Source organism: Dermochelys coriacea, chromosome 1, assembly GCF_009764565.3.
Source record: "Dermochelys coriacea isolate rDerCor1 chromosome 1, rDerCor1.pri.v4, whole genome shotgun sequence".
NCBI lineage: Eukaryota > Metazoa > Chordata > Testudines > Dermochelyidae > Dermochelys > Dermochelys coriacea.
Window position 1 is genome coordinate 27,844,102 of NC_050068.2, and position 11,439 is coordinate 27,855,540.

At 49.4% G+C, this 11,439-nt stretch overlaps 1 protein-coding gene across 1 annotated transcript in view; it reads right to left on the minus strand.

The window, feature by feature from the left end:
* MTMR2 (myotubularin related protein 2) overlaps positions 1-5,815 on the minus strand; it is an 84,797-nt gene extending 78,982 nt beyond the window's left edge. Inside the window, exon 1 of the mRNA XM_038387935.2 lies at positions 5,641-5,815. Coding sequence (XP_038243863.1) covers positions 5,641-5,720 — 80 coding nt within the window. The 5' untranslated portion in view covers positions 5,721-5,815. The remainder of the gene's footprint in view (positions 1-5,640) is intronic.
* Positions 5,816-11,439: the final 5,624 nt, after the last annotated feature.

An 11,439-nucleotide genomic window follows, 5' to 3' on the forward strand; every position in this document is an offset into this window, starting at 1 on the left:
CTGCTCTCAGAAGTGGCGGGGGGGGAGGGGAAGGGGGTAGAGGGTTCCCTACATTGCCCTTGGCTCCAGGCACTGCCCCCCACAACTCCCATTGGGCGGGAACGGGAAACTGCGGCCAATGGGCACTTTGGGGGAGGTACCTGGAGGTGTGGCAAGGGCAGCGCACGGATCCCTGTGCCCCCAGGGGCCATGCGGGGACGTGGTTCCGGCCTGTTCCCGGAGCAGCGCAGCGTGGGGTCAGGGCAGGCAGGCAGAGAGCCTGCCCTGGCCCCGGTGCGTGCTGCTGCCACCCCAGAGCCGCTTTAGGTAAGCAGCACTGGGCCGGAGCCCAAACCCCTCCTGCACCCCGCACCCCAACTTCCCGCCTGCACCCCGCACCCTCCTTCACCCCAACTGCTGGCCCTGAGCCCCCTGCCACACCCTACACCCCTCCTGCACCCCAACTCCCTGCCCTGAGCCCCCTGCCTGCACCTCACACCCCTGCCCTGAGTCCCCTGCTGCACCCTGCACCCCTGCCCTGAGCCCCCTGCTGCACCCTCCTTCACCCCAACCCCCTGCCCTGAGCCCCTTGCCGCATCCCTCCTGCACCCCAACCCCCTGCCCTGAGCCCCATGCCACACCCCGCAGCCCTCCTGCACCCAACCCCCCTCTCTGAGCCTCCTCATACACCCCGCACACCTTCTCTGCCCCAATCCCTTTCTCTGAGCCTGTTCCTGCAAACCGCACCCCCTCCCACACCCCACACTCCCTCCCACACTCCTACCCCCTCCCCCAGCCCTTCATACAATTTCCCCACCCAGATGTGGCCCTCAGCCCAAAAAGTTTGCCCACCCCTGCACTAGACCATCCTTCCATTTTAAAGTACATAAAATGTCAAATACCATTGCTGACATATCCCACATACTTCACTACAAAGGAAAACCTAACTCCCAAAAGACTACAGTATCATCCTGACAGCACTTTCTTGTTCAAGTACCTTTACTTATGTGAATTCTAGGGTATGCACGTGTGTTTCCAGAAACACATCTTATGTACTTACAGGCTTACACAACTGACCTAACTTCGCAATCAGATCTAAGAAAGCTGTACAATAAAACTATGTCAGGGTGGGGTATAAATGCATCATATCTGCAGGTCATCTTTCACCTTTCCAGTTTTTCTAATTTAATATAAAATGGATATTCATCCTCCTATAACCCAACACGGTTTCATGTTTTCATAGGTAAGAGTTGTGAATTTTGAATGAATTGTATCTGTATTCAGAAAGGGATTGTTACTATTAAGTAAGAAAGCCAGATTTATAAAACTAATTATGGTACCTGCACTGTAGTCTGTACTCCCACACCATCCCCATAAAAATGTATGTTTTTGTTGTTTTTTTTTTTTAGCAAGCAGGCATACTGCAACTATAACACATCAGTACAATCACACTGTAACAACTTAACATTACTCTAATCGAGCAGATCAAAGTATTATAAGCAAGACAAAGAAGTATATCACAACTGTCTCCAGGGAAGGTATTACAGATTAGGCCCCGATCCTGCAAAATGTAAGTGTCTGTGTAACTTTATGCATAAAGTTATTCCATTGAATTCAATGACACTACTCATGTGCATAAAATTACATATATGCTCACATATTTCTCAGGTCTGGAGCCTTAATTAATAAATAACCCCATCTGAGAGAGAGAGACAAACAGAAAATCTGTTGTTAAGTCCATAGAAAAACTATTTCCTTCTGCAACCGAACCGCTGGAATTACAGGAGGGGCTGGTACTACCACGTATTATGCAGGTTGCCTAACACTTCCCATTAGAACACCCTGTTTTCAGTTGCTTATAACTTTGCCAAACTTTAACAGCTTAGGATGAAATTTTCAATATGAGGGGTCTGACTCGGTTGAATTTTAATGAAAAATTTCAGCTAAAACAGTTCAGCCAGTGCTAAGAACAAGGCTAAGGAAAAATACATTGTTATGCCCATGTTAAAAAAATTCTGGTGACCTTCAGAGCAGGGACTTGAAATTTGTCAGGGGAATAGCCTTTGTGTCAGGGATGTGCTTTTTGCCATCTCTGTGAAAATCCACCCAAATTTGGCTCAGAGATAAGCTGGGGCAAATAGGCCGCGACCACAGTTCACACATGCTTAGTAGATACTTAGATTTTAGCAGCTAAACCCTAAAGATTCCATCCACGCAGGGCATGCTCCAGCCCAGGGCTGAGCAGGACTTTCCCTGCAACTGCAGCCCTGGACCATGCTAGGTCTGGTCACCTGAACTGAGAGTGGGGAGACTGTCACTCCTGAGCTCTCAGGGTATATTTACACTTCGAACTGGGGGTGTGATTCCCAGCTCAAGGAGACATACCAATGCTAGATTTGATTGAGCTGGCCAGCTAAATATAGACTTCAGCCACGGTAGCGCACAAGCGGAAGGGGCAAGCCGCCCTGCACGTACACCTAGCTTCTCGGATGGGTACATACTTGGGATGGCTCGCATCACCTGCTGCTCAGGCTGCTGCAACTACAGTCTATATTTAGCATGCTAGCTTTAAGGCCATAAGGGATCATCATCTAGTCTGACCTGCAAATTGCAGGCCACAGAACGTCACCCACCTACTCCTGTAATAGACCCCTAACCTTTGGCTGAGTTACTGAAGTCTTCAAATCATGATTTAAAAACCTCAATTTACAGAGAATCCACCCTTTACCCTAATTTAAACCTGCACATGACCCATGCTGCAGAGCAGGGGTGGCCAACCTGAGCCTGAGAAAGAGCCAGAATTTACCAATGTACATTGCCAAAGAGCCACAGTAATACGTCAGCAGCCCCCCATCAGATTCCTCCCCCCAACCCTGCTCCCAGTGCCTCCTGCCCACCAACAGCCCCACTGATCAGCATCTCCCCATCCCTCCAGATCACCTGTTTCGTGGCATGCAGGAGGCTCGGGAGAGGGGGCGGGGGGGAGCAAGGTCACGGCAGGCTCAGAGGTGGGGAAGGAAAGGGTGGAGTGGCGGCAGGGCCTGTGGCAGAGCCAGGGGTTGAGCAGCGAGCACCCCCCTAGCACATTGGAAAGTTGTCGCCTGGAGCTCCAGCTCTGGAGTCGGTGCCTATCCAAGGAGTGGCATATTAATTTCTGAAGGGCCGGATGTGGCTCCGGAGCCACAGGTTGGCCACCCCTGCTGCAGAGGAAGACAAAAAAAAACAGGGTGTCTGCCAATCCGACTTGGGGGAAAATTCCTTTCCAACCCCACATATGGCGATCAGCCATATACTGAGCATGGGGGCAAGACCTATCAGCCAGACAACGGGGAAAGAATTTGCTTTAGTAACTCAGAGCCCTCCCCATCTAACATCCCATCACCAACCATTAGATTTGCTGCTAGCAGCCACACCTGAGCTTCATGCCATTGTAGGCAGTCATGTTATACTGTCCTCTCCATAAACTTAACAAGCTCAGTCTTGAAACAAGTTAGGTTTTTTTGCCCCCACTGCTCCCGTTGGGAGTGTGTTCCAGAACTTCATTCCTCTGATGGTTAGAAATCTTCATCTAATTCACCAGACCTAGGGCTGGAATGCCTCCTTAAGGTGGGACTCAAACTTCCACGCTGATCATTGAGGGTATATCTACACTATATCTATAGTATCTATAGTGTAGATATAGCCTCAATGATCAGCGTGGAGGAGAAAGCTTCTTGATTTTAATGAAGAGGGAACAAGAGCTGGACCTGTGGGAGGGGAAAGGGGAGTAAATTGGAACAGGGAGCCCAAAACTGGCCCTGGAGGCTGGCAGGGTGTGGAGAGAAACTGGGAGCTGGGGGGGTGACTGGGATCCAAGAAGAGAAACCAAGGAATACACTGGGAGCTGGGGGGAGGCAGGAAATGAGATTAGATGAGGAGCTGGAGAACTGGAACTGGCTGGGCAAGGGGACTGAAACTGAAAACCAGTAGGGTGGAGGAGAGACAAATTTGACAAGGAGCCAGAGGGGCTCTGTGATTCAGCAAGGGAGTTGACTTCAAGCCTGGGTGGGGAAGAGACCAGATGTGGACCTGGGAGGAGGGAACTGGGAATGGCTGGGCAACAAGATTGGGTGGACTGGAGACTCCAGAAAGATGAGACTTACAATCCCCTCCAGAGCCTGGAACGGAGCCCAAGATTCCTGAGTCTCACCATTCCTCTGATGTCAGCAAACATCTGTAAAACCCACTGGCAAAGTGTCCCACTCCCTTTTAGTGCTGATCCACAATAGAGGATGACAACCTACTAGTTCCATCAGTAACTCAGTTAGTTCAAATGGCAGGGGTTCTTGTGGGAGAATCTAAAGGTTCCAACCTTGCTGATGATCCCTGTAAGTGTAAATATGATACCACACGATAGAAAAAACAGAATTTCTACTTGCTTTTCTGAAAACCTAGGAAATTATACAGAAACAATAATAAAAAATTATTAAGGTTGTTACAGAGACAGGGTGGGTGAGGTAATATCTTTTATTGGACCAACTTCCAATAAAAGTTGGAATAAAGTTCTAATGAAGCTGATCCAATAAAAGATATTACCCCACCCACCTTGTCTCGCTAATATCCTGGGACTAACACAGCTACAACGCTGCAAAGCAAATCATTAAAGATACAAGTCAAGCACTCAAAAGTTAGGAACTGCTATAGTATAAATGGCCAAACACCACTATCAACATATCCCAGAAGCATCATTACTGATAACTATACAATAGGAGTGCAATTTTGTAAACACAAAAACCACACAATCACTTCTTATGGGATCCAATGGATAAACCACACAGATTTTTAAGTGCTGCACTGTATAATTACACAATATTCTTAGAGGTCTTACTGATTTTCAAACAAAAGTTATGTTTTAGAACAAGTGAAAATTATGCATTTGCAAAAGCCTTTACAAAGCATCAAGTAATCACAAGAAAGTGGAAGTTTTCCAACCAGTTATGAGGGGATTTTCTTTTTCTTTGTCCATTTTTTTTTTTTTTTAAAAAATCAACACAGACTCAACTGCAACTCACTACATTAAAATATACATGCTATTCCTGATCCTCAATTTCGGCTTCAGCGTGAGCCAGCAATCCAGGCCGAATGCTTCAACCCCCCTCCAAGGACTAATGTGAAATCACGGAGCCCTGCCCTACATGGAACCTCAAATCCCTTTCCCCTGCTGGCTAAACACTGCACCAGTGCCACCGCTTTTATCCACGGTTACTTTGCTTTGTGGGCAGAGGGTTTATCTGAGGCGGTTGGGGTTTGGTTTTGTTTTTTTTTTAAGACCCATCCATCACCGGACGCAAATCCCCTTCTAAGGGCCGTTGACGGGGACCACCCCTGATCACCAACGGACCCAGAAACCTGATTTCCACCCCCCAAGAAACTTCAGCCCAAATGAAGCAGCCCCCCCGGGCGGGGAGGGCACCGCCGGAGACCGGGCGGCCACAAGCGAAGCAGCGGCGGGATATCCCCAGCCAGCCCCCAGCCCGTCCACACGCGGGGGTAGCGGATCACGGCAGGGTTTGCTCAGCAAAGGCTCCCCCGGGGACACCCCCGGGCGGCTTCCTTCGCGGGCCAGGCAGCTCCAAAGCCAGGGCCCGGCCCCGCTCCCGCTGGCGGGGGAGCCCGGGGTACCTGGAGAGCGAGTCCACGCTGGGCTGGCGGGCCGCAGCCGGCCTGGAGCCCAGGCTCTCGCAGCTGGAGCTTTTCTCCATCGCGGGCGGCGAGCGGGGCGAGTCCCGCCGGCGGCCGCTCAGGCTCGGGGCCCGGGGCCGACTGGCTGCCCGCGGGCTGCGGCCGGGCGCCTGAGGGAGGGAGGGAGGGAGGGGGGCGGCTGCCATGTCCGCCCGGCGTGCAGCGCGAGGGAAGAACCCGCCCCCCTCCCCCCACGGCAGCCCCGCCGGCGGGGAAGGGGAGGAGAGACGCCCCCCCCCCCCCCCGAGCCGGGCCGCCGCTAGGGGGCTGGGACCGTCCCCGCTCCCTCCCGCCGGCAAAGGGGGCGGGGGTGAGCCCCTCCATCCCGGCCCCGAGGGAGAGCCAGGCTGGAGAGCAGCCTCCCTCCCGCTCCCGGCCGGGCGGAGGCGACGCCCGAGGCAAGGGGCTGGTGCCGCAGCAGCAGAGATTGAGCCGGGGGAGGTTGCGGCTGAGCCGGGTGGGGGGGGAGGCCTGACAGAGCAAGAGGCCCCCCCCCCTCCTTCCTTTCTCATCCCCCGGCCAGCCGTGCCGGAGGAGAGGAGGACGGGGGGGGGGGGGGTAATGATGCTTCGGAAGCATCGCTCGCAGGGTGGGTGGGAGTAGCGCGGTGCTGGAGCCAGACCAGCCGCAGCCCAAAGTCACGGTTTCTGTGTGGGGCAGAGCAGGAAGGAAGGCAGGAGGAGGGGACGGGGGACCCCGTTCATCCCTGATGCCTTTCACTGAATCCTAGAATATCAGGGTGGGAAGGGCCCTCAGGAGCTCATCTAGGCCCACCCCCTGCGCAAAGCAGGACCAGCCCCAACTAAATCATCCCAGCCAGGGCTTTGTCAAGCCGGGCCTTAAAAACCTCTAAGGAAGGAGAATCCACCACCTCCCTAGGCAACCCATTGCAGTGCTTCACCGCCCTTTGCTACCAAAGGCCTTCTGTCAAGGGATTAACTCGGCCCATAGGGGTGATAAACAGCCGCCATCAAGAGGCGGTGGTGGTGCTAAGAGGTGGGGCTGGAATGAACACATTGCTGGAGACCACCGGCCTTTCCCCTCTCCCAGCCAAGGCAGAAGGCGCAGGGGACAGAGACATATTGCTGGTGATGACAGCAGGAACGAGGTGTGGGCAGGATGCAGCTGGAGGGGGGGGCCACAAGTCTGGAGACCATTCCCCGTCCAGCGGAGCAGAAAGAGGAGAGCCCCAGGGATGAGCCAAAAGATGGATGGATATGGTGGTAACAAGCAGAAGGAATTAGGCCCAGGAGGCCTGTAATTTTCTGCTTGGTGGAGTTGCTGGAAGGCCACTTCAGAAGCATTTCTTGGGGATTTAATCTGTGATGTGTTATAACCGTCTGAAGCGGTTGTGAGCGGGCCATCTGTTTAGCAGGAACTAGACAGCTGACACCTTAAAGAAGGATTTTAACCCGAAGGGAAACATTCAGATCTCTTACCAAAAAAAAAAAAAAAGAAAGAAAGAAACTAAACAAAACCTAACAGCCAGTCACGCTTCACTCTTGTCTATCATTTTTTGCCTTCCACATTTGTTAACTATTATAAGATCATAGAGAGCAAAGCTGGAAACAACCTATCAGGTCATCTAGCAGGTCCCTAAGGGGTTCACATTGCAGGGGGAGGCGGAGGGGGTGGCAGGGTTATGGAGGAAGGATTGCTCCCTATAGTATATTCTCCAGTGCTAATGACTAAAGGTATTTACATTTTAAAAAAAGGGGATTTACTTCTTCCTAGCCTCTCTCCCCACTTCATCCTACAGATGCGATGACAGCACATTTATTTCCATGTTACAGGACTGCAGGTGACACATTCAGGGCTTTGACTGTTCTGTCGGATCACACAGAAATTAGGCATGGGGGAGAGAGCTTGTTGAAACACAGCTATCACTAGTAGCAAAGAACCAGAGTATCTGGCCTTTATTCAACTGCAGAGGCTGGCAGGAGGTCACAAGGAACCTTCCCCACTCCACTATGTGACCCTTCCTCAAGGTCAGGTGCAATGGTAATCCCCAAATTTCCCTGTCTAGTGTCCTTGGAGATGCAAACCGCTTCTAAAGGCCATGGAATGCTGCACCAACCCTCCTATTCCCTAGAAGGGTTTGTGCCTACAAAACTCCTTTAGGTGACTGTTAGCAGTAATACTGTGACGGGTTCAGTCACAGAGACCCCCTTGGGACTGTCACCTGACATGCTGGAATTACCTTTGAGCCTGTGTCAAGGTTCCTTACCCACTCTGAACTCTAGGGTACAGATATGGGGACCTGCATGAAAACCTCCTAAGCTTACTTTTACCAGCCTAGGTTAAAACTTCCCCAAGGTACAAACTATTGTACCCTTTGCCCTTGGACTTCCACTGCCACCACCAAACGTTTGACTGGGTTTACTGGGAAAACGTTTGGGAACGTCTTTCCCCCCAAAATCCTCACCAAAACCTTGCACCCCCCTGCCTGGAAAAGGATTGATAAAAATCCTCACCAATTTGCATAGGTGACCACAGACCCAAACCCTTGGATCTTAAGAACAATGAAAAAAGCATTCAATTTCTTACAAGAAGAATTTTAATATAAGAAAAGGTAAAAAGAATCACCTCTGTAAAATCAGGATGGTAAATACCATACAGGGTAATTAGATTCAAAACATAGAGAATCCCTCTAGGCAAAACCTTAAGTTACAAGAAAGACACAAAGACAAGAATATTCATTCTATTCAGCACAGTCTAATTTCTCAGCTATTTAAAGAAATCATAATCTAACGCTTATCTAGCTAGATTACTTACTAAGTTCTAAGATTCCATTCCTGTTCTGTCCCCGGCAAAAGCATTACACAGACAGACCCTTTGTTTCTCCCTCCCTCCAGCTTTGAAAGTATCTTGTGTCCTCATTGGTCATTTTGGTCAGGTGCCAGCGAGGTTATCCTAGCTTCTTAACCCTTTACAGGTGAAAGGATTTTTCCTCTGGCCAAGAGGGATTTTAAAGGTGTTTACTCTTCCCTTTATATTTATGACAGCCCGTTTCCCTGCTTGGAACTCCAGAACCCTGCCTTGTTAAGCCAGATACTAGCCTGCTGCAACACAGACCCAGGTCTGGTCCACGCCCCCAAAGCTGCAGACTTTAACCAAAAACTGCTCAGCAGGTCATTTATCTCCAACATCCAGACACCCAGTTCCCAATAGGATCCAAACCCCAAATAAATCCATTTTACTCTCTATAAAGCTTATACAGGGTAAACTCATAAATTGTCCGCCCTCTATAACACTGATAGAGAGATATGCAGAGCTGTTTGCTGCCCCAGGTATTAATCACTTACTCTGGGTTAATTAATAAACAAAAGCGATTTTATTAAGTATAAAAAGTATGATTTAAGTGGTTTCAAGTAATAACAGACAGAACAAAGTAAATCACCAAGCAAAATAAAGCAAAAACACATAAGTGTAAGCCTAATACATTAAGAAACTGTTTACAGGTAAAATCTCACCCTCAGAGATATTCCAATAAGCTTTTTTCACAGACTAGACTCCTTCCTAGTCTGGACCCAATCTTTTCCCTGGTACAGTCCTTGTTAGTTCCAGCAGACATCTTAGGTGGAAAACAGGGGCTTTCTCATGCCTGCAGCCGCCTTTGTTCTGTTCCACCTCCATATATAGCTTGGTCACAAGGCGGGAATCTTTTGTCTCTCTGGGTCCCCACTCCTCTTCTAAATGGAAAAACCAGGTTTAAGATGGATTCCAGCATCAGGTGACATGTTCACATGTCCTGTGAGACCCCAGCCTCCATTCTTCCAGGGTTGGCCCACAAGTACCTAGGAAGGTTTGCAAGTAAACAGAGCCATTTACAGGTCATTGATTCTGAAGCACTCTTAATGGCTTCCACTTAATGGGTTTAGATCAGTAATACAAGTTTATATCTTATTTTCCTAACTTAAGACATAGAAATAATACACGCAAACAAATAGAATGAACACACTCAGTAGATCAGCTTTGTAATGATACCTTACAAGGCACCTTTTGCATGAAGCATCATATTCACACTCAAGCATATTTCCATAAAATATTATTTCCATAAAACAATTACAGTACACGGTAGATAGATGCCCCAGCTTAGGTCCCCCTTGTGCTAAGTGCTGTCCACACATATGGTAAGAGACAGTCACTTCCTCCAAAAGCTTACATTTAGGCATACATACCTCACCTCAAAAATTGTTCCAAGGTTATCCCAAAACCAGATGGAATGGGTATTATGGAACATGGTGGGTCAAAATGATGTGACTAAGTAGAGAATCAGGTATGATTCCCAGCACAAAAAAGAAGCTGATTGAACGTTTGCTTTACATGGACCACAAGTCACTTTGTGTGCCAGAGAAGGTGCTACAATAGAGCAAGAGTTAGACAGTTTCGTGTGAGAAGGAGCTTGATATTCAGCCTCTTGGAGCACCTCTATATGCAAGAGAAAATATTTGCAAAGATACAGAGTTGCAGCTTTGGGTTATCTGGATGATAGCAAGGAAAGGAGTCTTCTATATTCACAACTGTTGTTTAGAGTGAGACCCTGTGAAGCAGAGAAAGAAGCAAAAGAACTGAGAAAGGGTCAGCACAAGAGTCCAGCAAGGCCAACTAACCATATCTGTCTGCTGGCAGAAGAATACCCACGGTTATTAACATCAGAGTATAAATTGCACCAAAAAGAACTGCAGTGGCAGGTGTAACAGGAGTTGGAGTTTGCAGGCATGCAATCTCACATTGCTCACAGGTGTTCATTTAAATAGGCCACTGCTTTGTAACATCCTCATTGTCATCAGTAGCAAACAGAACCCAGGACCTTCTATAGCAAAAGCTCTGTTAGCTGTGCTATTTGAGCTAAAGGAGAACCTCTGTCAGTAAAGAGAAAGTAAGAGTCTGTATGCTTCTTATGCAGACCTTACTTACCAGGCCTACGGCAGCCAGGTGCCTGGTTTTTGACCGAAAGGGGACCTGACAGATCTACTGACCAGACACCCAAAGTCCCGATTACTGTGAGGCAGGAAGGCGCCAAGTCATCACCTGTGCCAGCACCTACATAGCCGAGGCTGCCTCCTACCTGCATCAGGCAGCTGCAGCTCCCAGCCCCAGCTCTGCAGGCAAGTCCCTCCCAACCTGTGCAGAGATGGGCAAGAGAGGGGAAGAGCAGTGAGTGATGAGGGGACAGGGAAAGAGGAGGGAATGGGGGCAGGCCTCAGGGGGAAGAGGTAGGGCAGGAGAGGGCCTTGGGGGAAGAGGCGAGGCAGGGGTGAGGCCTGGGGGGGTGAGGCCTCAGGGCCTCAGAAGGAAGGGGCAGGAGACAGTCCTCCGGGGGAAGGGGCGGGGAAGGAGAGGTTCCAGCACTCCTGCTGGAGTGTCCAGCTTTTAGATATTACAAAGTTGGCAACCCTAACCAGGCCAGTGTGTTACACATGTGTATTTCATGTCTTATGATGTTACATCTTATGGCAGAAGCTGCTGGGTGCTGATCACTTCAGAAATTCTCATTATTTGTGTCTTGATAGATTGTCATCCGCACAGGCTGAAAATGACAGTTTTCACAGGCTCATAACTTCCTTCAAACAAACCAATTCTCTTTTCAAACCAAGTAAAGACATCACTTCTAAGTGAGGAATCTGTGCCAAGTTGTTTTAATTTCAGCCATTTTTGCTGTGACCTTGTCATTTTAAAAAGTGTGTTTAGATTTTTTTTTAAATAGGGAAAATATTCCCCATAACTCAAACAAAA